Genomic DNA, 26,399 nt, shown 5'->3' on the forward strand with positions numbered 1-26,399 from the left:
GTACCGTATATGAAAAGTAAAAACGACTGTACTGGATTTAAAAAAATAAATAAATAAAAGCTAAACAGGCTGTATGCATAGTTATAAGCTTCATTCTACGTTTGTAATATGTTTGATTCAATTTCATGTTTTCAATGTTGCAAATTTTATTTAATTCAGTGATATGTTTGTGTAAAAACTAAAGGGGGAGTACCAGTGTCCCACTTGTGGTACTCATACTTCCCTTACTACCCTTTGAGAATCACTACGATATAATTTACTAAATATGCTCAAGTACAGTACAAATACCTTAAAGATATCCATTATTTTAACAGACTACACATAAAGTAATGAGAGGACAGGAGCCCGAAATAAAGCAAAGCAAGCCGAAGCTGCAGCAGCAGGGAGTTGAGGGGGGTGATTTATTTGAAAAGATTTACAATCCATTTAAAATAACAGATTTAACCTATATGTATGTAATTCTTCTTCTCCGTGTTGAAGGAGTTTCCGCTCCCTTGAGCGACTCACTATTGCCACAAAATCAACCATGGCTGACAGCGTCTCTAAAATCTTCGCTCATGGAGAACCTGTGGAAGCGCTACGAAACGCTGTCGGCCATTTAGCAGAAGCATTTTTACAATGTTCAAAATGTAATTCAGGGGCCAGTAGGAGTGTGGGTGAGGGCCGCATATGGCCCGCTGGGCACCAGTTGCCTATCCCTGAGCGTGACAAATGGATAGTAAACATGAATTCCAAGGAGGATACAGACACAATTTCGGTTGTAGATGTGTTTGTTAGTTGTACTCTTGTGCTACTTGGCAACAGTTTGTGACGCTAGCGAACAATTCTTGACCTTCGCTTCTGGGGTCAATCCTACAGTTTTCTTACAGCAGTGGCAGTTTCTGGTATGTGCAACATTTACAGCGACACAGGGCTGCATTTGTATTATATGAAATGGTTTTCTATTGGAATCATGACTTGTATATCATTGGCGATTGTATGGAGAATTTGTGCTCCCTCGTGGAGATGCAAGAGGAGATGGAGGGTGTGGTGGTCGGTAATTTTTGGGGAATGACGGGAAAGTTTGTTATTTATCCTCAACGAGAGGAAAAGGTCAAAATCACCAGGTGCACAATTTCAAAAGGAAAGATGAGGAGAAACAAGCAAATGATATATGTTTATGTATGAAGAAGACTTTCTTCTCAATGACTACAGAATGTTATTTTATGCCACATTTATACAAATAATCCACTTTTTCTACAGTGTTGGTTTCGTTTATTCTGGTTTGCAGAATGAAAGGAACTGGCATACCTATAAATCGTATGCGGGAGTGTGTGCATGACATGTACTTGAGCAATTTATACAGAAAGCAGACCACATAAATACAGTTTTAAAATATGTACACAAACGAAATTAAATTTCACCATTTGAATGAAATAGATGAAGTAATTCATTTCTAACCTTCTAAAGTATGAACATTCTCATCAAATATTTTCACCTTTTAACGACGGACAGCACAGTTTGATACAATTGAGTCCCTCCTTGAAGCAAATATCTTTACATTGGACCTAAAATGCTTCCAATGTCTTTGTTCTTAATTTTGTGCAATCAACCACGATCATAACAGATTAAAAATATATAAATAGAGATAATTAATTTAATCACTCATTGCCTTGACAGCAACAATGCGCCCAAAGCTAAGTGGTGAAAAGTGAAAATATTCAATCCCACTATATTCAGTGACAACGCTCACTGTTTCCAACATCATGGGGATTGGGGTGATGACAAGAGGTGTTGAATAATTACATTGAAGGACGCTAGTCTAAATCTGCAAGTGCAACAATAACAAAGACTGTTGGGTTCATGTGCTTATGTCAGGCAAGGTCATTTACCACCTGCGTAGATGAGTGCTGATGTGACAACAAATGTGGCGAACTTGAACTTGCTTGCTGTTTTGCCACTATATGGACAATCATATCAGCCTAAAAGCTTCCAGAATCTTAATTTGATTATTTTCCCAAGTTATTCAGCCCTAGTGCAATGATGGCAGCGGTGCAGTAGTTTAACAAAAACAAAAAATCCCACTGGTGAAAGTTTTGATATGTACCAATCTTGCCATTCACATAGCAGTTGTTGTATGTTCTTGTGGAGCATGTGGTATTAATTTCACACTGGGTTTAAAAGGAAGAAAGGACACAAAAGATTAATAAACTCCAGTGACACGCTGAAAGAAAACAAAGGAACAAACAGTAGTCTAAAACAGCAGACAAGATCAAAACAAAAGGCACAGAAACACGTTTTCAAACAAATCAAAAGGAGGTGGCCTCTCTGACCATTGCCAGGCCTTACATTTAAGTCCTTGCACTCAATTTTAGTTCTAAAAGCCATTTAAAAAAACCTTCCCATGTGAATAAATGTGATGTCTCATCATCATTTAATGTATGCCTACCTATTGAGTTTTACTGCATTATATCATCCTTTCTATGCGGTACAAGGCTTGTGCTCTTTGAGCTTGAGCCAATAAAGTAACATTTATGTTTTTGTTTTCTTCCATGTATTTACCATTTTAAAAGTAATACAAGCTGTACTACTGCGCTGCACTAAACTTTGGACAAAACTTGCCAGCTTGAGAACTGTCAGCAGCTTGTTCAGCATAATGATGAGAAAATAACGGATGTCGTAATATGGCAAGTGGATTCTATAATTAAAAGCTAAGTTCGACTATCAGGAATCAACAATGTCTTTCTGACTAGTTGTAACGACAAACTGAATACCTAGAATTTTGATTCAAGATTTTCATAAAGTAATTGCGTGGTCGAAATGACAGATAGAAAGATACAGTATCTGTAGTTCAGTTTTGCCTAGTCAAAACTGAAATACAGACATCTGCGACATAATATTGACAAATTATGTCACATTTGACATTCATGTGTTTGGGATTTGTCATTCCAGAGATCTACAATTCAGTTGCAGAGATCTGCTAGCGACATACAGAGATCTGCAACTGAATATCGACTATTTAAAAGTTGATTGGAGATGTCTGAAAAGGGACATGTAAATATGTTGAATTGACATGAATTCAATATTTCTTCAACTAGAATCATGACTAGTCAGAATCAAATTGTAAATATCTGAAACTGGAGTTACAGAAACCTACAATTCTGTTGCAGGTATATGTTATTTTCATATCAAAAAACTTCCTTTTGACTAGGCAAAAATGAATTACAGATACAGTATCTGATATCTGCAACACATATCCTGTCGAGCTGTTAAATGTCAAGAGGGCTTGGCATAGTCATAGCGGATGGAAACGAAGGTGCTAATCCAAGATTGTGACATCACATCTACTTTGAATGCACACAAAAGACATCTTGGCTGCTCAGAGGCGGGAGAAAAGGCAGATGTGAGACTATACAGTCAAATTAGGAGTAGAGAAAAGAGCACATTTGCTCCAATGAGCTGTACGAAGACAGTCAAGAAAGAGGAAGCTTGCACTTGAGACAAGAGAGGAGATACTTCATGACTGCGAGAAACAAGCTTTTACCAGAAACAGTGCATTTTAGATTCCTCCTGAAAAGCAGACTGTCTGTGTAAGATGCACATCTAACATTTTCCTTATCATGTATAACAAATACTGTTGTTGTTGTTTTTACCTGAGGTGGCTAACTTATGGCTCTCTATATTCAAGAATGAGTGTTTGCTGACAACTAGTTAAAAGATGTGTAGGTCAGGCCACAGCTGCGTGACCAAGCACATTTTTAAAATGTGACTGTAACGCTTGTACAGTGAAGGAGCCCCAAGACAAATAACAAGCTAGCAACTTGTAGGAAAACAATAGTGTCAGTAAGGCTGCATTGCTCTGTAAAACACATTAACTGTGGGCAGGGGGGGGGTCACAAGGATGAGCTAAAGGCAAGATTGCAGAGACACAAGTCTCATCAAGAGATTTTGTCTTGCATGGAAGGACAGTAAACACAGTAGATTAATGGAATAAATACTGCCAATGGTAACTCACAACACACAGCCTTAATAAACAAGACCAGATGGAAGTTGGAACCACGTAGGACAAGACACAGTCAATGACTTCACATAATAATAACAATAAGCAGCACATGTTTCTCTTCATCCTTCTCCAGGCTGCATGCAAGCGAGTCGGATGAGAGCTGTATTTTACTTTTTAAAAATCCATCTTTTCGGGTAGACGGTGGAAGAGTGGGGAATGCAGTAGCACATCTGGGATGAACAGGATGTCTCGAGTCAGGTGGGGATGAGGGAACCAGGGAGTCAACATGAAGACGGGTCCTTGTGGAGAAGAGAGGGTTTGGAGTAATGGAGTGTTTCAGCGCTATAGAGACAGGATGAAACACACATAAAAAAAATAAATAAATAAAAACATGGTTAGCAATTAGCCCTTTGTCATAAAATACTCATTTGATTAACTCACATATAGTAATCTAATGAGTAGACCTGTAACCATAGTTGCTAGTTAACCAAAGATAAGGTACAATTCGTATCTCGAATTCTGACCCACGGTTCGATACGCAGTTCGGAGGAGGCTTACTTAAGAAAGGCTTTCTTTTTTTTAATTAACTTAAAGGTCCCATATTTTTGCAATTTAGACCTCCATAGAGAGTCTCTAACGTGGACTTAGTATAAATGTGTCAATTTCATTTTTAAAAAACACCTTGGTTTTGTCATACGAGTGTCCACAAAAGGCCCCTCTCACAACGACTTCTGTTTGACCCAGTTTTGTATCCACTATGTCCATATTTGGCCTTTCTTCTGATTGGTTGCCTCCTTGTAGAAGACCCACTTGTGAGAGCACACGTGTTTGTTATGTTGACAGCGCTGGCTCGGGAGGGAAAGGGAAGGCGGAGATCTTCGCTAGTGACGTAGATAAGCTTGAAAAATTTGAATGACCTGATTTCAGGCCACTCGGCAGAAAACTGTTTGGAAATCAGGAATGCATGGACAATTTTAATCCATATTTCACGTTTACTGAGGCACCAAAGAGATAATATTACATCCAAAATACTAAAAAAAAGTTGGTTTGGCAAAAATATGGCACCTTTAAAATAAGAATAATATTGATCATATTACATTTGGTAGCACAAATTCAATACTACATTAGTAGAGCCCTACTAATGAAGAAGAATACACTGCAATCCAAATTATCATGGAAATTATATTTTCTTTGATTGCTGAGAGCTGAAAATGGTCATGATGGTGGGGGCAGTTCACATCCAAACAGCAACCCGTGAATAGATTTTTTTTTTTTTTTGTATTTGTGCAAATAAATACATAAGTAAATATGACCTCCTAATGTTGTGAATTACATAAATCACCATTTTCAGCTCTTTACAACCTATAAAATGTCTTAAAACTGCATTGAGTGAAATAATTTAGAATAGTGCATTTTAAGTTTTTTATTGTTAAAAAATACTGTTATCATTGGGAGATTTTATTAAAAACATTTGAATTATACTAACCATACCTATCTATTATATAACTTATACTAACAGACTGACATACTATACTAACAGTATACAGTGACTTTTTAAATTATGCTGTCATACACATCGACTATTTAGTAAAATCAGAGAAAAACATAATTTACGCAACCATTTGGAACGCAGTGTGCTTTTCAGTAAGTACAGAGAGATCATTTGATTATTTTAATTTCTAATTCAGATAACTGCTCTAGTACAATTTTACTTGCTGGCTACTTTACGTCATCGCCTGCGAGCTGATCTCGACTGCGAGCTGCGTGCCCTGCCGGAGGGGGGCGCCGCCTCTGCTTTGCTACCAGAGCGCTTACTGGCATTCACATGCAACTCTGACGAACGCCTGGAATCTCTACAGATGCCAGAAATCTTGCTTCTGCCTGCTGGATCGCCAGCATGGAGAGATGTGGCTGTCCGGGTCTCCGGATATTTGGCATTCAAATGAGCCAAAAGCACGTCTGACTGAGAAGCAGCTGATGGATGTGCAGATTTAGACCTTTGAGGCAACGGTTGCTTTTTTCGCACAGAATTATCTAGGTTGGGCTTTTCTTTAGGCAATGCTTCGAGCGTGTTAGGATAAACATGCAAAGCTTTAGGTGGGGTTAGATTCTCCACAGCAAACAATGATGACTTTGGCCTGGAAGAGGATGCGGGTACGACACGAGTTGTGATGAATGTGTCCTGGCGCGCGGGGACAGAAGCTCTCCGGCCTGATGCGGCCTTTCTTGTGTTTGTTTGAACCAGCGATTCACTGCTCATAGAGCTGACGGAGCTCTTACGCCTGCGAGAGTAACCGGCACTTAGCTCCGAATGAGAAACATCACTGACACTCTGACTTCGAACGAATGTGGCGTCGCGAGGGAGGAGACCCTTGCTTGTCTGGATGCAAGGAGTGAGCAGGGTTCTTACGGGGCTTGTGTGGAGGCTTCGTGTGAGAGCTTGCAAGTGGTGCGTGGCCATGGCAGGAACGCTCCTCCTGAGAACGGGACTAGCGCGCGGGCTGCTCCTCACGGGCAGACGCGCCGGACTGTCTCTGGGACTCCGTGTTGCTCGTCCTGACTTGGTGGCCAGCTCCTTGGCTCTGGAACGGCGAGGGCTGCTGTTCAAGCTGTGAGGAGACAGCGGGGCCTCCAGATCCTCCAAGTGCTGAGTGAGAGCCAGTTTCTGCTGGATGGCCATGCGCAGCAAGGAATTGAGTGTCTTCTTCTCATCCTCGGCAGCTGCCAGCTGCCTCTGCATTTCATCCAGCTGGGTGACGTACTGGTCGCACCTGAGAGACGCACACACGATGAAAAGATGCAACATGCACAAGCAGCACAAAGCCTTTTTAGATTAGCCATTTATCTAGCAGTTATTATTCAGTCATTAATTTAAAAAACTGGTTGAATGTTAAAAGGTTAACACAGTAGAACCTACAGTAAGTGATTGTCATCAAGCCGTGTATCATTCATTCAAAAATCATAACATTAAAGTGACTGACTATTTTCTCATCTGTTTTTTTAATCTAACACAACAAAGAAAAAAGTTAGATTTTTCACATTTCCCTTTTTGGCTCAGATCACAAATGCAAAATGGAAAATTAGGCCACTGGAATGAATTCAATTTTAATATTTAATTGGTCAGATTTACGTGATCCAGAAGTTTGGTAACAAGAATTACTGGAGATATGTTAGCTGCCACAGTCATGGACAATTATGAGTTGTCTTTTTTTCAACTGAGAGCTACTTCTTTGCTACTGATTGACGTGAAGGGCTACCAATTTGAAACGCCCTTCTAAAATAACAAATCTGCTCAACAATGATTTAACAAAGTAGGAAACTGATAACTATCAATATGCAACACATTTCTATAAATCTCTGCAAGTGGTTACATTTTTAAATGAATCACTTTACCGCATTTCTAAGAAATCAGAATATCCAATCACTGGCGAGCTATTATTAGAACAGGCTACTACTTATGTGGCCGTGGCACCATGTTGGTGACCCCTGGGTTAAAGGAACAAAACATGATCAGCAGTATTTTTCAAGTATATATTTTTAAGGAAACCTTTTCTGTGAACCTGTATTTTATTTAAAAAAATGTAACCCACTACATTACCTTTTTTTGTTTGTTTTGTTTTTTAGGGTGAACCAACCCCAAAAATACTTATTGACGGTTTGCCCGCAAAAAGCGGGGGTCCACTGTACTGTGGTCTCAGTTAAATGGTAAAATAGCAATAACGCTACCCATTCACAAGAGGGCGCCACAAATCTTTTTAGCAAGCATAAGGCTCGTGCTAAAATGTTGTACTCCATCTGTTTCCAGAGACCTTGACCACCGTTTGTGCTCCACTCCCTCTTAGGTATAATCAAATAGACATTGACATAGACTCATGTAAATTGGGTCCAAGAATGATTGAGGAGATTTACACTTCCCATCTCCACCAATTTATGACAACAACATGCCATTGGATTGCCAGAAGAGATTAGTGATCATATTTTGAAGTATTCTGCTTTTATTGTGGTAACATTCTAACACAGTTCCTCTCTCATAGGAGGTCTCTGCCCCGCAAAAGTGGCCTGGCTCGGAGGGACAACTCTGCACACGGCAGAGCATGTGGTTTGTAATCTTCACATGAACCAGTGGATTGTCCACACACAGGCATAACAAGCATTGTAAGCTTATTACACAAGTGGTGCAAAACGCTGTAACACAACCACAGGACCGTAACTAAGCAAGAAAAACACTAGCGAGGCAGTAACGGCAGATGTAATATTGTTATTAAAGCCTTAATTCAATAAGAGATTCTTACCGACTAGCAAACATGACCCGGAGTGAAGAGAAGGTGGCAGCATCTTCTTTCAATGCTTTTAGTTCATTGCGTAGTTTCATCATGGTTTCTGACACCATGCTCTTCTCTGTCTCATACTTGGTTTTTAAATTGGACAAAGCCAACTCAGCAGTCTATTAGGGGGGAAAAAATGCACAATCATATGTTACCATTGTAATTCCAAAGAACATAGAACAGAAAATAAAAAGTGGCACATATATTAATTGTCGGCACGCTGGGAGACTGGTTAGCACATCTGCCTCACGGTTCTGGGGACTGGGGTTCAAATCCCGGCCCCACCTGTGTGGAGTTTGCATGTTCTCCCCGTGCCTGGGTGTGTTTTTTTCCGGGCACTCTGGTTTCCTCCCACATCCCAAAAACATGCGTGGTAGGTTGATAGAAGACTCTAAATTGCCCATTGGTGTGAATGTGAGTGCGAATGGTTGTTTGTTTCTATGTGCCCTGCGATTGGCTGGGATAGGCTCAAGCAGCCGGCGACCCTAGTGAGGAGAAGCGGTAAAGAAAATGGATGGATGGATATATTAATTGTTTGTTTGGTTATACTGTGCAACGGTAGGACAGGTTGGAACAAATGGAATAAGTTGCCAACAGAAGTGACGTCAGCCCCAAGTGTGTATGTTTTTAGGTCTAGGTTAAAAACTTTTTTCCCTTGCTTTTTAGAGCATTTCCACTTTTAAATGATATTTCTTGCACTGTACGCTATTTTAATTGTATTTATTTATTTATTTTTGTCTTTGTTTTAAATGTTTATAAGCTGTTTTTTCCCCTTTGTTTTTAAATGCTTTTAATCTTGTAAAGCGCATTGAGTTACCTTGTGTATGAAATGTGCTATACAAATAAATTTGCTTTGCTTTGCTTTAGGCTAACTGCCCCTTCAAGATACTCTCTGACATTTTCAGTGGCATTAAGACCGGCATTTTACCTTTCTTCAATGAAGGCTGAAACAACGGCTAGTTGCAAAGTAAATAGTTTTACTTCTGTTTCATCATTTTCATCATACTATGTATGTAGTCGAAGTTTTCAAGCTTAACATGTCCACTCCATCATAGTGAAATATCAACTGATGGAAAAACTCTTCAGAAATTCAGCATATTAACACAGCTCGCTAACTGAATCGTGGTGTGAAACTCCACCATGTGCACATAAACATTAGCCAAAATTGTCCACCCTGTCACCAACCTCACACATTTTAATGTTTGCATGTACATTATCTGCTTGCAGTTATTTTCTAAATAAATAAGTAAATAAACAAATAAAGCACGAGAGCTTGACTAATATGCATTTATAAATTCTACTTAATACCATATATATGACATTCAATGGAAAAAAAAAAATCTGATTTTGGGGGGTGAAATGGCAAAGTCTCAAAGTCACTTTAAAGTAATATTGACTCTGGCTTTGTTTGCTGTGATTTACCTGTTTGTTGGCCTTAAGAACAGTTCTGAGAGTAGCAATCTGTTCGCTCTTGGTGCTAAGAAGGGACTTAAGTTTTAGTACTTCCTCCAGCAGGCTTTCAGCATCCCTCTCCATCTCCACACTGCTACTTAGCCCCGAGTAAGGCATAGCACCGCGCTGACGACAGAGATCCACTGCCACCTGAGGTAATAAGTGCAGAGTGTTCCGAGAGCATTAAAATGAATCTCAGACAACGAACAAATCCCAAACAAAACAAGTGCTGTATGGTTTAACTGTGAAAAACAACAGGTTACTTGTATTTCAAACATTGTTTTGCGGTAATGTTCAATAGCCAGTTGAAGCCGCATCAACGATTAAACCAGGTAAATCCCTTCCATTCAAACTCACGCAGAGCCACGTGTCAACAAGGAATTGGATTTGTGCAGACATGAGCTATTCAGCTCCATTTAACAGTCTGAGCTGAGCATTAGCAGTAGGGCACTTGTGAAGGCGTAACCACTTTCACTCAGAACAAAAGCCCTCCTTTCATTGAGAATGCATGTCAACGCAGAGGGGAGTTTTAAAGGAGAGTTTTATCTTAAAAAAATAAATAAATAAATCATGGCGGTGTACCGGCAATGAGTGTGCCCAGGTGTGTGACAAAAGATTGCTCGTAAGTCACACCTTCTGGCTCTGATTGGTTGATTTTCCTCGAGCGTGGCAGTTACTTGTATATCAAATTAGAGGCACAAGCTGGGGGCAGAGAAGGCTGATGAAAAATTGCAAACACCCCTTTAAGTATCAGCAAAGCAACAGAAGGACTATTTGAAATACTGTGTCTTATGGGCCATCTTACCCTGAGGTGTTTGATCTGGCATCTGATGACTGCTACCAAGTTGCGGACATTGGAGGGGTCCCTGAAATCTAGGTTAGAAGATCCGGGGCAACTCGGAGAGTCTACAGAGGCTCCTGAACTGTCCACCTCCCCCATAAACTGTAAAGCCGCAGCTTTGGAAATGAACGTGTCATTGGCTCGTGGCTTCTTCTGAGAGTTCGGCGGGGTGGAGATATGAAGCGGCCTTCTCGCACCAGTTCCACCGTGTGCCCTGGCGCTTTCACGGTAATAGTCCAGGGTGACACGTTTAGGTGTCAAGTTGTTGCACACACAGATGTGGTGATAGAGGTTGGACAGCTCCTCAGAAAAGGCCACCAGCTCTTCCTGAGCCACACTCAGATGGCCTTCGGAATCGCTGGCCACTTTGCGTGTGGCTCCGATCTCAACCTCCAGTTCACTGATCCGCTCCTGGTCCTGCCTGCTGGACTTGATGCATTGGCGAATCTTGTCAGCCAGTTCCTGGGCCTCCGATCGCCAACGGTCCTTCTCATGCTTGTATCGTTGCTCCAGGCTGTTGTAGCGAGTGCCCGCCTGAGACAGTTCATCCCGTAGCTTCAGAAGCTCTTCATTGGCTGAGCGCATACGTGCCTCCAGCACTTCTTTGCTCTTTATGTCCACCTCGTAGTCGAAGGCAACGTCAGTAGCGTCCACATTTTTGGCCCCCTCCTTGTCTGCCTCATGGTTGTGCTGTTGGGTGCTCTGCACAGCCTCTAGCTGTTGGGTGAGAGATCCAACTTTGTCCTCGTGCTGACTCAGTGCTTGCTTGGACATCACCAGCTGCATCTGCAATTCCTCCACCTTGCTGATGAGACTCGACTTTTCTCTTTCTGCCTGTGTACAGCAAACAAAAAAGGGTAAGCATAAATATCAACAATTTGCTGTATGACCAGTTCAGGACTCATTATTTACTGGTGTACTAATTCCTGTAATTCAAACTGAAATTTATGCCGGAATGAGACTAAAGATGTCCAAATTTGTCATATAAAATGATATAGTGGAAGTATAGAAAATGACTAATTATATAAACAGTACGTATATGTGTTTTGATGACAAATGCACTGAACTTGCACTCCAGCAATTCATTCAAAGCATCAGTTCTAAGCAGAAACCACTACTGGCCGTTAGTCATTTTCAACAGGACAAAAGACGAGGCTTCTGTGTCACACAAATTAACCTCAACCACCTTTTACACTTGCATGCATTTTTAATGTGAAACAGTGGCTGACCCCATTCAGCTCCGCACTCTAAACATCTGCTAGTTTGCCGCTTGTTCACCCAACCCCCAATTGAAGTGCTTCATTAATGATAGATTTCCTTCAAGCTGAGAGGGATGGTAACTCCGGACATTCAAAATATTCTTGAGCATCTGATATTTACTCAGTACAATGGAATTAGGTGGTGTATTATATTATTTCTGGCCACCATAGGAATTACTGCATGTGGTGCCAAATGCCATTTCCAAATAGCGTCTCACTCGCTCACCCTTTTTCACTAACGCACAGCGGATGTGGTCGAAATCAGGAAGTACAATATTGTTGCCACTTTAAAGGCAACATTTAGCAAGACAAGAGATGCCTATTAAATAACTAAAAATAAACTGCACTTTCAGTTCATATTCTGCTTACCTAGGCATTTCGTGTTGGAGGAAACACGCTGTCCTGATAGCATTTACAGTACATGTGGGTAAAAGATTACACTAAGCACTGAGCAGCCACAATATTATGATTATATGCACAATATAATGCTAGCCAGTAAAAGAGTGTCAATCAAGTAAACATTATCTTTTAAAGGTAGAATATTTGATACATCTCTTTTAGTGGACATCATTATACTTTGATCAATGTGTATTACTATTATTATTCCAATTAGTATTTAATCATTTGACCTTTATTTATCCAGGTAAAGCAAATGAGAACAAATTCTCATTTGCAATGCTGACCTAGCAGTACACAGGAGAGTAAAATAATAGAGTAAAATATAGCTAAATAAAGCAGAATAAAAGCAAACACAAATACATCCATCCATCCATTTTCTGTACCATTTTATCCTCACAAGAACCAAGTGTAAAATGTGATATAGTTAAGTATTTACTTAATACATTTCAATACACCATAGTATATTGAATAAAGGGTTCATAACAGGATGAAAATCGGTGCAGTGATTACATATAGTAGCTGTCATTAACTTTTTAAATGATTTTATTGGGATGAATAATGTGAGTTTTATTATTTGTTGCAGTGTTCCAGTCATTAGAAGCATAAAATTGAAAAGGCCAACCAAAAGTAGTGTGGACTTAGGCAACGAAAAGGTTAATAAAACTGCCGGAACGGAGCGTGCAGGTGGTGGTATCCATGGTGAGCAGTAAACGAAGCTGGGGTGGGGTCTTGTCAATGAACATTTTATACATAAACATGGACCAGAGAATTTGTCTGTGTGAGTGGGCCAGTTAACCAGGGAGTACAGTTCACAGTGGTATATGGTGTCTAGCTTGAGAGTTGTTGAAGCTGATCTGTATGGTACATCTCAATAATCTAGGATTGGGAAGACAGCAATTTAGCAGAACATGTTAGTGAAGATTTGTTTCGGTAGAGAGCCTACGCTGCTTTTAACTTTCGAGACAGTTGATGTGTGTTTCAAATGTAAATAACCAGATTCCTATTTGTAGCAAGTGACAAATTGAACAGCAGAAGTGGCAGAATATTGCTGGAGTGCTCGATTTATGGAAGGTTTATGTTGAAGATCCTTCATTTAGTTTTGCTCGTTCAGTGATAACTGTAGTCAGAAAATAGCCTTTTGAATGTCAGTAAAACTCTGAAGCGTAGACAAGGCAGTGTGGAGGGAGGAGGTTGAAGTATAAGTAATTGTGTCGACTCGTCGGCATGCAAATGGGCAAGAGAGTTACCGATAGCATGGGTTACATTGTTGATGTGAACATTGAGAAGTGGGGAATATAAATAATATATGGACATTTAATTAATTACCGCACTGTACAACCACAGCATTAAGCAAATCGGCATCCTGAGCATGAAATGCATCTCAAGGTCATAATAATATGGTTTGGCCATGTCTGTTTCCTTACCTGTAGGAGTTGCTGCTTAAGTTTCTGGCTGTCTGAAAAGTGGAGCTCACTCAAGAGGTCCGACACAAGCCCAGAGGCTGGAGCACGCAGGAATATGTCACTGTTCCGTGGAGTGGAGTAACGTTGCATGACACCATTACTCTTGGAGCCTCCCATGTGAGCAGGGTGAGCCGAATCAGAGGCGTTGCTAACACCACTGTCCTGGTTATTTCCCTGAACGTCACCCTCTCCGGTCCGGCCCTCCTCCTGGCTGTCATCGAGCTGGTCCAAGTGGAGCTCCAGGTTGCCCACAGAGTCAAAGGGGTTCAGGGTCAATGCAGAAAGTTCCCGACGAAGACAGTTTTTTTGCTCCCTCTCCTCTTTCAAGGACTCCAAGACCTCATCCAACTGTCGCTCTGCAATCTCACGCAGCCTGGCGGCCTCCTCCATCTGAGCCCTCAGCTCCTCCTGCTCCTCGTTCTTTTGGTTCAGCTCAAGCTTTAATGATTCAAACTCCACCTGAAACCAAAATAGTGTTTTAACATGTTACAAGAGTATTAAGGTCCCAACATGAAGAACACCATATGGGATTCTGGAACTGTTAATGCTGCACTCTGGGCAATAAGGGACTTTCATGTCTTTTCTGTTCAAACTGTTCGTTACCTTAAAAGAGGACAGACACAGTATTGATGTTGTGCTTTCCTAAAAAGATGAAGAAAATGCATGAATGGATTTTTGAGAATCTTTATTGGAGGATTTACAGTGTTTTTAGGTCTCATTTTAAATCTTATTTAAGTTGTGACTTTTTACACTAAAGATAAGCAGTTTAGCCGGCACGGTGAACGACTGGTTAGCACATCTGCCTCACAGTTCTGGGGAGTGGGGTTCAAATCCCGGCCCCGCCTGTGTGGAGTTTGCATGTTCTCCCCGTGCCTGGGTGGGTTTTCTCCGAGCACTCCGGTTTCCTCCCATATCCCAAAAACATGCATGGTAGGGTAATTGAAGACTCTAAATTGCCCGTAGGTGTGAATGTGGGTGAGAATGGTTGTTTGTTTCAATGTGCGCTGCGATTGGCTGGCGACCGGTTCAGGGTGTATCCCGCCTCCCGCCCGAAGATAGGGATAGGCTCCAGCAGCCCGCGACCCTAGTGAGGATAAGCGGTAAAGAAAATGGATGGATGGATGGATGGATAAGCAGTTTAATGTTTTTGCATTTTGTTACTTTGCTCCACTGAAAATAAACTGAACTGTGACATTTAAACTAAGGTATGTACCAAACTTTGGTTTCTGACATAGTTTTACACCCTTACCAGTTCAGGTAGGTTTTCTTCTTGCGTCATGCTGGACATAATGATAGTATTGTGGTTGTCATAGTGCTCAATAGTGCTAATACTGAAGCTAATTATTTACCCCTTTTGTTCTAACCTGGAAGTAACTTGCAGCGAATAACTGGTCCGGCCGGTGTCCCTAACACACAATGAGCCTTTAGCTGGTTGTGTCGTTTTGTCAACAAACCATGTGCTGTACAGATAGAGAAACATGATATGAGCAAAATATTTTTGCTTTACAATTATGTGGGGCAGCACAACATCACAGTATGAAAGCAACCAATACACAGTATAATGGTGTACATTTAAATTGATATATCTACATGTGTATTAGGGGTGGAACAGTTCACAAAATGCATGGTTTGGTTCGTATCTCGGTTTTGTGATGAGGGTTTTCAGTTCAGGTCAGTACGTTGACTCTTAAGAAAATTAATTGTCTTATATATTTTGTATTATTATTTTGTTTTTATGGCTGCATGGTGGACGACTGGTTAGTGCATCTGCCTCACAGTTCTGAGGACCGGGGTACAATCCCCGGCCCCGCCTGTGTGGAGTTTACATGTTCTCCCCGTCCCTGCGTGGGTTTTCTCCGGGCACTCCGGTTTCCTCCCACATCCCAAAAACACGCGTGGTAGGTTAATTGACAACTCAAAATTGCCCATAGGTGTGGATGTGAGTGCGAAAGGTTGTTTGTTCATATGTGCTCTGCGATTGGCTGGCAACCAGTTCAGGATGTACCCCGCCTCCTGCCCGATGTTAGCTGGGATAGGCTCCAGCATGCCTGCGACCCAAGTGAGGAGAAGCGGCTCAGAAAATGGATGGGATGGATGGATTTTCTTTTTATTAATCAGAAATATATCTTTGTTCGTCTAACTATGACCGCAGCATGTAGTGCAGGCAGAACAATTAAATGCTCTTCCATTGGATGGCAAACGGTAAAATGAAGCTATGTATCCACCCGTTGCTAGTCTTACAACAGAATAAGTTGGCTTCCTGCAAATATATCAGCTTTGTGTTCAACTAAACAAGCCCAGATTTCACAGAGGCTACTTTCACACTGCAGGGCATGATGCCCAATTTTTTTTGTCAAATACGATCTTTTTATGTAGTCGTTCACATTACAAAAACAAAAGCGGCTTCTACTGTGGACGGAACACGTCAGTGACGTTACAAGCATGCGTACAAAACTGAACGTCACATTACGCATGCACACAACTGCGAGGCGGCGTGTTTAAGGATGTAAATTTGGCCCCTTGGCAGAGGTCTCATCATCACGCATTTGTGGTGATTTCAAGGATTTCGTGCAACCGAAGCCAACCTTTTCTTAAATTTATCAGTTCTAAAGCATCTTTATTTCACCATGGTTTGTTTTCTGCTGCTTTGTCCACCGTTGCTGTTTTGTGCCATTTCTGTTTTGTCGAACAACTGTGACATTACCGAACAGTCACTACTTCTCTCAGTGCTTCAGGAAGCTACATTAACATTAGTCTTTTTCGCAGAGGATCAAGAATATATGTCTTCGAGTATTGTGATATTTTATGTTAAGATGTGTTGCTCCACCATTTGTATTCAAATATGCGTTGCTTAAAGGGTTGTAAAACTGCAACACTGACGTGTTATAGTCCTACAGTGTTTCGGATTGTGTGTAAGCATTAAGCTAGCGGGGGCATTCCTAAGGCAAAGTTGTTTAGTTGTTTTAAATACACAATCTGTAAAACATGTATCTTTTTTATGTTTAGAGTGACAGTAAACTTCAATTGTGTCATCAAACATTTTGAAGCCTCTTTTTTGAAATATTGTTCAATATTTGCCAATGCGCTACTTATTGTAAAGTGAGATGAGTTATCTGCCACCATACAGCGCTCTCATCTCAATTTTGCGCTTGCAAGAAAATTGTCTGAACGACAGCTCATATCTCAAAAAAGTTGTAAGTTGGGTCACTTGTATCTCAAGGCACCACCGGACTGTACAATACATTAATAATTGCGTGAGGGAAAAGATTTACACTAAGACAACAAAGTTATATGTACTGTATTTATACAGTACACTGCATGGTGTAAATGGTATATTTACTGTAGGTGATAACTGACCTGGTTTTCCTTGAGCCCAGACACTTGTTTTTGAAGAGATATGTTCTCTTCTTCCAGCTCACCATTGTCCTGCAACTGGCGCAGCTCACGCACTTTAAATTCCTTCATTTCATCTCTCAAGTGCCCTTTCTCTGCCTCCAGACACTCACAGTCCTGTGTAACACAGGCCATACTCAAATCAGTTCCAAGTAGGACTAAGTAATACAAGAGTATTATTCTTATTTGTAAACAGTACCTTCTTTAGCTGAGTTGAGACAACCCCAAGTCTGTCAATCTCTGCGTTAGAATTGCCCAGAGCAAGTCGTGCTTGCTTTAGTTCTCCCTGGACTTCTTCCAAGCGGGTTGCCATGGCAGCCTCCTTAGATGCCGTCTCCTGTAGCAGACATTCCTCTCGGCATTCTCCATCAGCGACTGCACGCTTCTGGCTACTCACAGAATCTGCAAACGCCTTTGAATAAACAATAATGCTATGTTTAAGGGATATTGCAAAGCTAACATTCAACAAGGCAAGTCAAACATGCTTCATCAGGCTGAAGTTGATGGAAGAATTTAAGGAAGCCAAATTTAAAACAAAATCTATACAATCTAAGACCTCTCATTCACTATATATGACAGTCCAAAGTGGGACATACGGGCTCAATATTATATCACAATTGCTTTGTCTTTTACATACACACACATACAATGTGCATATACATACAGTGTGTGTGTGTGTGTGTGTGTGTGTGAGACATATCGATATATTTATAATTCAAACACAGAGCACAAAAAACTAAGAAATAAAAAATTCCCACTAAAAACAAAGAAAGTGGTAAAACATCAAATTTTGGTAAACATTTCGCTCACAAACTGGATGCTGGATCCTGTGGCGGCCAATCATCAGCACCAGCAGGCCTCTCTTATTAATGTTCTCAGCATCATATAACCCCAGTTCCAATGAAGTTGGGACGTTGTGTTAAACATAAATAAAAACAGAATACAATGATTTGCAAATCATGTACAACCTAAATTTGATTGACTACACTACAAAGACAAGATATTTAATGTTCAAACTGATAAACCTTATTGTTTTTCGCAAATAATCATTAACTTAGAATTTTATGGCTGCAACATGTCCCAAAAAAGCTGGGACAGGTGGCGGATGGTCCAGTCGGGGTCATGAACCAAAGGTCCCCCACGGTGGGAGGCAATGATCTTAACCATTGGGCCATGGCTGCCTCTTTTGGAATGTGTTACAGGCATAAAATTTTAAGTTAATGATTATTTTCTAAAAAAGTATCAGTTTGAACATTAAATATCTTTCTTGTGTATTCAATTAAATATAGGTTGAACATGATTTGCAAATCATTGTATTCTGTTTTTATTTATGTTTAACACAACGTTCCAACTTCATTGGAATTGGGGTTATATTTGAAGAGCGAAAATTAATGTTGCTAAGTCGATATGCATCTGTAACAGCGCCTCTTAGCAATGGAGAATTCAACACGTGATTGTGCTGGCTATATTTAAAAACCTAGCAAATCATGAGGCAGGTCCTCGGCCAATTGAGCAACAGCAAATTTCTGTCATCACAAAATGTACATTTTGGACCATAACATACATTGTGACATGTAAATTGATAATAACTGTGGCTGCTAGGGATGTCCCGATCACATTCTTTTTAGGGCATCCAAGTCCGAGTCAATTGATTTTCAGTACCTGCCGAAACCGAGTCACGATACCTCAGCAAAAAGACCACAACTAAACTGTCTCAATTGTCTTAATTTTTGTTTTTAATTTGAAAGAAGATATCCCACGGCTGGCAAAATATGAGTTAAAGACCACCTGCATGTTGCTCAGGATAAGGCTTATAATATATATTTTTTTTCTACAGTGCTTTTTGTTTGCTTTTCCCAGGGTAGAACAGCAGTATATCAAATATCCATCCATCCATTTTCTGAGCCGCTTCTCCTCACTAGGGTCGCGGGTATAACAAATAATGGTGTCTAAAAACAAATCAATTCTCTTTGTAGTGGAAATATAACAAGAGGCCTCAGGCGCTCCTACCTCTTTGAGGTGCTGCAACTCCGCTTTGAGGGCTTCATGCTCCTCTTCTAACTGCTGATTTTTGACCTTGAGAGCCGAACTCTCCTCTAGCACTACTAGGCCGTAGCGGGCGGCCTGCAGCTTCTCCTCTGTGGCCTCCTGGAGCTCCAGAGTCAGACGGACCACCTCTGCTCTCAGGTCTCCGCCCTCCATCCCGGCATCCCCGTCAGGTGCCAGCGCTGCACCTCCCGTGTCCGTATTTGACTCAAGCATGCTTGCCTCGCTTCCGACTTGTCTTCCAGTGTGCTCCTCTGCCCTCCTTTAGAGTCTCGGTCTCATTACTCCACCCTAATAATAAATAAATAAATAAATAAATAAAAATCAGAAGACAAATGTCTGAGTAAACAACTTAGAGCCAATGAACACAAAAGAAAACTGGGTGTCCCCAAAGTCTGGACACAAAGAAAATATTAACTATATTTTCTTACCACCGCATATCAAATATGTAAATGTCACGTCGAGGACTGATTTCAGCAGACCTAATTAAAAATTTTCTGCCAACGCCCCTGCTTTCATTACCAACGTGGCAAGTGGCACCCATCTTTCTAAAGTTTTCTACAAAAACAACAACATGGAATGAGCACTAAAAACGCCTCTGGTGTTCCATTTGCACTGTTTAAGTCAAATGTTTAGGGCAAGTGACTTCGTTTGGAACGTCACGATAATTTTGACACATCGACTTGGAGATTCCCTTGGAATTTCAGCTCGTTCGTGCTTATTGGTGGATATTTTTACTGAAACTTGTCAGCCAATCAGTGATGGGCACAGCAGATGAAATGCAAAAAAATATACTGTATGGTGAGAAATAATGAAGTTATACAGTTTTACTCTAATATGAAGGTGTTTTTTGACCAAATGTTCTGTAGGGAATATCACACAAAAACCTTCCCCAAAAAGGCAAAAAAAAATTTTCACCCTCAGACAAAAAAATTAATTCCTCCAAAACGGAACCAATCATCTTATTATCCAAATTCTTGGTGTGTTGTACTCAGGTTGAAGTGGCCATCCCAACCAGACTTAGCATTTTGACAGACTGTCATTATTGGGAAATCTTGTCACATTGTTATTATAAGAGCCCCGATTACAGTTTACCTTTATTTACGTCGTCTTCTTTTTTTTACAATGTGTTGTCATCTGAGGAGGATCAGAAAAGTCAATTTTGCCTATTTTGCCTAAGTAAGGGATAGAAGTACAGATATCTGTTTTCAAATGTATAAAATCACAAGTAAAAAGTCATTTCGTGGTCACTTTAATGACTTGACGATACCGCATCATTTGCACCGTGGCTGTGCTATCAGTAGCTATTACCACACTACTACCTTAGATTGTGTTTATGTCCTAAATGTTTATTTTGTTACAGTGGCTTGTTCGCTATAGGACTAGGACTTTAACACAGCCAGTAGTAACTCCAGCAAGAGGTTGACCGCCATAGTTTGTAGCACAGTAATAAGCGGTTTTCAGGCCATCACAAAATAATAAGACGTACACGAACGTTTGTGTGCTGCTAGGGTGGGGCAGACGGTCAGCATTTACTCACATCCTGTTTCACCGAACATGGAAAGGCCAGCTGCCGGTTGTCCGGTGCTCGATACCGTCTCGTGTATCCGGTAGCATCTGTTTCCCCCCTCGGCCACTACTCAGCTTATCAAATGGCTGCTACCGTGAGTACAGTACGCAGCGGACCAGACTACTTAGAGCAGTGGACCTTTTTTAGACACACTAAGCCCCGCTGACGGTCCGAATGTCTTCGGACGGGAATAGAAGGTGAAAAGACCGACACTGAACGCACGCGGGTCGGACAGCTAGCAAGTGGAAGTTAGCTTTAGCCATTACGCGACAAAATGAATTCACGCATTCTTCCAAAATACGCTGGTGACATCCATTTCTAAATGTAGAAAAAAACAAATAATAATAATAACGACTCTGGTGGGGGGGGGCGCCCCTACGTCACTCTCATCCCCCTACGACAAGCTAATTAGTTAAGCAGACAACATCAGCCAAACGGGATGTTACAAACCTTCTCGGGGTTTTTTTTTTAATCAAAAGATGTGAGCCGGTCGAAGCCGTGACTGAGCGCTCGCTCTCGGAGAGCTGTCAACGGGAGCGTAGTCTACTCGGAGGCCCGGAGCTACTGTGGGTCCGCTTACCTCCCGCAGTCTTTTTTTCGCCGGGTTGTGGTGGAATCGCCCCGCGAGGTCGAGCAGACAGCCGAGTACTGTTGTGCTCGCTGTGCTCAATGTGCTGTGCACTCGCTGTCCTCCTGTTGTGTCAAATGCGCGCCGAAACGTCAAAGCGCAACTGTGCCCTCTATCGTTCCATCGGGGAAATGCACCTTCCTAGTGATAGGCAAAAAAAAAAAAAGCATGTGTATTGGATTTATTTCTACGGAGTCCGTATTATTTCCTATCTAAGAATCTTAAAACTGATTGATGGCAATATATAGCATCCATGTTTTGAAATATGTGTATTCAGTAAAAGGTCTGATTTAATGCTAAAATTTTCTTGTGTATACTCGATTTCAATATGTTAGTTATTATTTATCTTGCTGGATTGAAAACACGTGTTTTCTTGAAGTTCAGAATGAGTGAAGTGAACTGGTTATTTATTTGCATTTTTATATCCCCATGTTTTGCACTCATTTTGGTTGTGAGATGTATATATTTCGGAATTATTTATAGAATACTAGTCTTACATGTTGAGGTTTTTGTGGGCTTCAGGATTTTCAGATTTCAATTGGGTCCTGACTGCAGGTTCACCATTCAAGTTAGGACCGCCACTGTCTCCAAACAGAAAGAAATGACGTCGCTTTGCCACATCTAATATGGCGGCGATATTTTACGTAGGATTCTGCCCGAGGCGGAGTCTAGATATTTTTTATCGCTATGGTGAGAATGTTAAATATGGTAAAACTTAAAACTATTAATGTATTGAACTTATTTCTTTAACAATATGTAATTATTGGTTCTAAATACCGACAAGAAATACACTTCCGATTGCGGGCCTCTCGACTTCCTCTATACATCCGGGTGTGCGCGAAATGTTTCCACTCGTTTCGCTGCTACTTTCACAAGTTCCGAGTGCGGTGCATATTTTTTTATATTTACACAATGAGGATAGTCACCTGGAATATAAATGGTATACGGACTTTCAGATGTGGAATAAAAAAGACACTCGATTCACTGGACGCGGATATTATATGTGTGCAGGAGACCAAAGTGACAAGTAAGTGGTTTAATGAATGCAGAACACGCGGGCTTGTTAAAATAGGTCATCTCACTTTGTTTTTATTTCAACTCTAACTCGAATCGCCCATAGGAGACCTGCTCGATGAGATGACTGCCATCGTTGACGGCTACAACTCCTATTTCAGTTTCAGTCGAGGACGCAGCGGCTACTCAGGTTTTATTTATTTATTTATTTATTTATTTATTTATTTAAATCCTCACTTTGTCACCGTCTTGTATTGAGTTCTCGGTCAGCAATTTTTGTATGCAAAATAAACAAAATAAGACCCCTGAACTTGACTTATTAGGTGGTCAACCCCACCTTGTAATTGCTATGTATGTATAGGTGTGGCCACTTATTGTAAGGACAGTGCCACACCGTTTGCTGCTGAGGAGGGTCTCACTGGTCTGTTGACCAATCGTGAGGGAGCCATTGGTTGCTATGGTAACCAGTCCGCGTTTACCGATGAGGAGCTGCAGCTTTTGGATAACGAGGGGCGAGCCGTCATCACGCAACACAGAGTCCAGTAAGAAAAGCTCCTCGATTGCACAAACTGGGAATTTATATGTATGTATGTATGTTTCTATTTACTGTCGTCGTTATTTATTTTTATTTTTTTGTCCTTATAGGTGTTCGGACAAAGTACAAACTGTTAATGTCATGAATGTTTACTGTCCACGAGCTGACCCGGAAAAGCCAGAGCGCAAACAGTTCAAACTGCAGTTTTACAAGCTGCTTCAAGGTCGAGCTGAGGCTATGCTGAAGAAGGGGAGGTGAGAGGGCATCTTACATCCATCGGATTAAACTGGCACCAACTCCACATTTTCACATTTCTCATTTCCAGTCCTTTCTTTTCCAGCTCTGTAATTGTTTTAGGGGATGTCAATACCTCTCATCGACCAATCGACCACTGTGACCCAAATGAAATTGTAAGTACGTGGTTTAAATGAAACTGAGCCTTTATTGAGCCAGGGCACACATTTTTCATTAGAAAAATGTCACGCTCATCACTAAACAAAAATGTATAGATGATCTCATCTCAATTTACTCACAGATTTACGTATTGTGAAATCTGGGCCCGTTTTACTGCGCACAAAGCTATTATTCTGTTCTATGAAGGGCAACCATTGAATTCAGAGTTCACTTGTACCTTCTGCTGTATCTGAAGCACATTTAATTCCTCTGCCTGTTACTATAATTAGCTGGCATTGATTAAGGATCAAATATACATTATTTCTACGACATAAATATTTTTGGGGATTAGCTAAATTCCCGCAGTACACCTGATGATTTCTCACAGCACATTGATGGGCAAATGGTTTGGGAATTATTGGTTTAGATATTGACCTTAGTTTCACCATATGTTGTTTATCTGGAAAACTTGAGCATAATATTTCCAAAAATACAAGATTTTCATTTCAGACATTTACAGATTTTATTTTTTCAATAGTAATTATAAATACAGTGTTCCCCATCCTTTGTTATTTGCTGAAAAAAATCATTTGTTATTTGCCCTGCCTTATAGTAGTCCGTGTCCGCCATCTTGTGGCATTTTCAAACCCAAGTGTTTTTTCTTTAGCCCGTTTATGGCGTTTTTCATTGTTCGTTAGCATTAAAGGTGCCATATTTTACCAAACCAAATTTTTCTAGTATTTGTGAAGTAATACTGGCTCAAGGGTGCCTCTGTAAACGTAATATATGAATTAAAATTGTCCACGCATTCCTGAGTTCCAGACGTTTAGCTGCCGAGAGGCCTGAAATCAGGTCATTTGAAGTTCTTGAGCTTAGCTACGTCACTAGCGAAGATCACCTTCCCTTTCCGCTCCTGAGCCAGCGCCGTCCACATAACAAACACGTGTGCTTTCAAAAGTGGGTGTTCTACACGGAGGAAACCAATTAGAGGAAAGGGGGCGGTCTTAGCCAAATATAAATAAAGTGGATAAAAAATTGGGTCAAACAGAAGTAGCTGTCAGAGGGGTCTTTTCTGGACACGTATGACAAAACCAAGGCGTTTTTTTCATTAATTTAGTTATTTAAATCTTTTTTTTTAAATGAAATTGGCACTTATACTAAGTCGATGTTAGAGAGTCACTCTATGGAGATCTAAATAGCCAAAATGTGGGACCTTTAAGCTAAGTAGACTTTGCTAAGACAAAGCTATGTTATTTTCACAACGTAATTGAAAACTTTACAACAACATTAAATAGCTTGGTGTCTTTTTTGAAGACTATTTGCCAAACTGCTCCTTGTTGTGAAGTGAGTTGAGTTCACCGCCACCATACAGTGCTTGTATCTCAAATTTATATTGTATTCCTCTCATTCCACAGGATGACTTTGAGGACAACCCTGGTAGAAAATGGCTGAACGGCTTTTTAAGGGACGAAAAAGCGTCGGCGTCAGCAGATTTCAGCCACAGTGGAAAGTTTGTTGACACATTTCGCTATTTCCACCCGACTCGCGCCTGCGCCTTCACATGTTGGTCCACTCTCACGGGGGCTCGCCGTACCAACTACGGCACACGCATCGACTACATCTTCGCTGACAATCAACTAGCGGAGGAGCAGTTTGTGGCGGCCGACATCATGCCAGAAGTGGAGGGGTCGGATCACTGTCCCGTGTGGGGGGTGCTCCGGTGCTCTCTGCTGCCCAGTTCCAAGCCCCCCCCTCTCGCTACGTGCTACCTGCCAGAGTTTGCTGGCAAGCAGCAGAAACTCTCACGCTTTCTGGTTAAGGTGGACCAAAAGTCATGTCGGACTGAGGAGGCACTACCTGGATCTCAAGAAGAAGGAGAAAGGAGAGAGAATATAAATGTATCAGGTACAAAGCGAACCATGAGTACAGAGTCTGTTCACCAGACAGGCAAAAAGGCCAAGACAATTAAGACTTCTTCAAAGCCACAGGGGAACCTTCTTGCCTTTTTTAAACCTAAAAATGAAAAATCACTTGGCTTCTCACCGAATTCCCTCAAAGGGTCCCCGGTAAAGGGTGAGCCTATTGAGCTTACACCGGCTGTTGCATCACAGCTTTGCAGCACAACGCAAGAACGACAGTGGGAGGCACCGGCTGAACATTTGAGTACCCACCCATCCAACCCACGTGGGGACAAAGGAGCATCTTTACACTTTTGGAAGTCAGTCCTTCACGGGCCGCCCCCGCCGCCCACCTGCAAGCTCCACGGAGAGCCTTGTGTGCTGCGTACTGTCAAGAAGGAGGGACCAAACGTGGGCCGGCAGTTCTTTGTGTGCGCCCGCCCTCAAGGGCATGCTGCCAACCCAGAGGCTCGGTGTAACTTCTTTGCATGGGTTGACAGAGGCAAGTGACCCCCCAAAAAAGACAACACTCTCCAAATGTTTCACTGCTGCTCTACTGTGAAATTGTTTTTATTTGGTTGAATAAAATTGTGTTTTATAACAAGTTAGGTTTCATTGTTCATCAGCAGAGGTGGAAAAAAGTACTCACGCTCTGTACTTGAGTACAAGTAGTCTTGTGTAAATAAATAAAAAAGTGTAGTTGTGAAAGAATTTATCATGTTTAAAGCATATTCACATGTAGAAATTCGCCCACGCAGATTTGTGGATGAGACAAAGATGCTGTCTGGTTCACACTTCCTCAACCCGTCTGGTTCACACTTCCTCAAGCTATGTTGACTATTAAAAAACTGTTTTCCGGTGCACCTGCACATCTCGGTAAAGTTCCACTGTGTTGCATGCTGCTTTGCTTGAAATAAATAGAGGACGAGGGCAGCAGTTCGTTGTCAGTCTTGGTGAGCACACTCAGCCAGTGAGTTGCTCTGCTGTCCCTCGCGAGCAGAAAAGACAATCTTGGTTGGTGTGATTTCATTTCGATACAGTCCTCAGGCTTGTCTCAGTTGTTTTGAAGAAACTTCTCTGACAGTAGTGTCGATACTGTTTCAGTAAAGATTTTCTCAATTTGTGATTTGAAAAGTGGGCGTGATTAAGTTGTGATGTTAATTCATCCCGCAATTTAATTGCTTTTATTGAAATGCTGTGC

At 41.2% G+C, this 26,399-nt stretch overlaps 2 protein-coding genes across 5 annotated transcripts; one reads left to right on the forward strand and one right to left on the reverse strand.

Moving 5' to 3' along the window:
- Positions 1-1,143: 1,143 nt before the first annotated feature.
- zgc:162200 (uncharacterized protein LOC558638 homolog) lies at positions 1,144-21,530 on the reverse strand. Of its 4 annotated transcripts, none has more exons than XM_061771191.1 (10): positions 21,311-21,523; positions 19,125-19,451; positions 17,314-17,526; positions 17,079-17,231; positions 13,683-14,180; positions 10,565-11,434; positions 9,730-9,909; positions 8,275-8,426; positions 6,393-6,753; positions 1,144-4,324 (listed from the first exon to the last, which is right to left on the reverse strand). In XM_061771191.1, the coding sequence occupies exons 2-10, from the start codon at positions 19,374-19,376 to the stop codon at positions 4,319-4,321; spliced, it is 2,685 nt and encodes an 894-aa protein (XP_061627175.1). In that variant the 5' UTR covers positions 19,377-19,451; positions 21,311-21,523; the 3' UTR covers positions 1,144-4,318. The 4 variants fall into 4 exon arrangements, with proteins under 4 accessions (XP_061627175.1, XP_061627192.1, XP_061627184.1 ...); XM_061771208.1 differs by lacking the exon at positions 21,311-21,523 and adding an exon at positions 21,181-21,310; XM_061771200.1 differs by lacking the exon at positions 21,311-21,523 and adding an exon at positions 20,701-21,042.
- Positions 21,531-22,021: 491 nt separating this feature from the next.
- apex2 (APEX nuclease (apurinic/apyrimidinic endonuclease) 2) lies at positions 22,022-26,207 on the forward strand. The gene is made up of 6 exons (XM_061771226.1): positions 22,022-22,385; positions 22,479-22,562; positions 22,734-22,914; positions 23,018-23,161; positions 23,248-23,317; positions 24,716-26,207. The coding sequence occupies exons 1-6, from the start codon at positions 22,271-22,273 to the stop codon at positions 25,706-25,708; spliced, it is 1,587 nt and encodes a 528-aa protein (XP_061627210.1). The 5' UTR covers positions 22,022-22,270; the 3' UTR covers positions 25,709-26,207.
- The last annotated feature ends 192 nt before the right edge of the window (positions 26,208-26,399 follow it).

The sequence above is a fragment of the Phyllopteryx taeniolatus genome, chromosome 1, assembly GCF_024500385.1.
Source record: "Phyllopteryx taeniolatus isolate TA_2022b chromosome 1, UOR_Ptae_1.2, whole genome shotgun sequence".
Taxonomy (NCBI): Eukaryota; Metazoa; Chordata; class Actinopteri; order Syngnathiformes; family Syngnathidae; genus Phyllopteryx; species Phyllopteryx taeniolatus.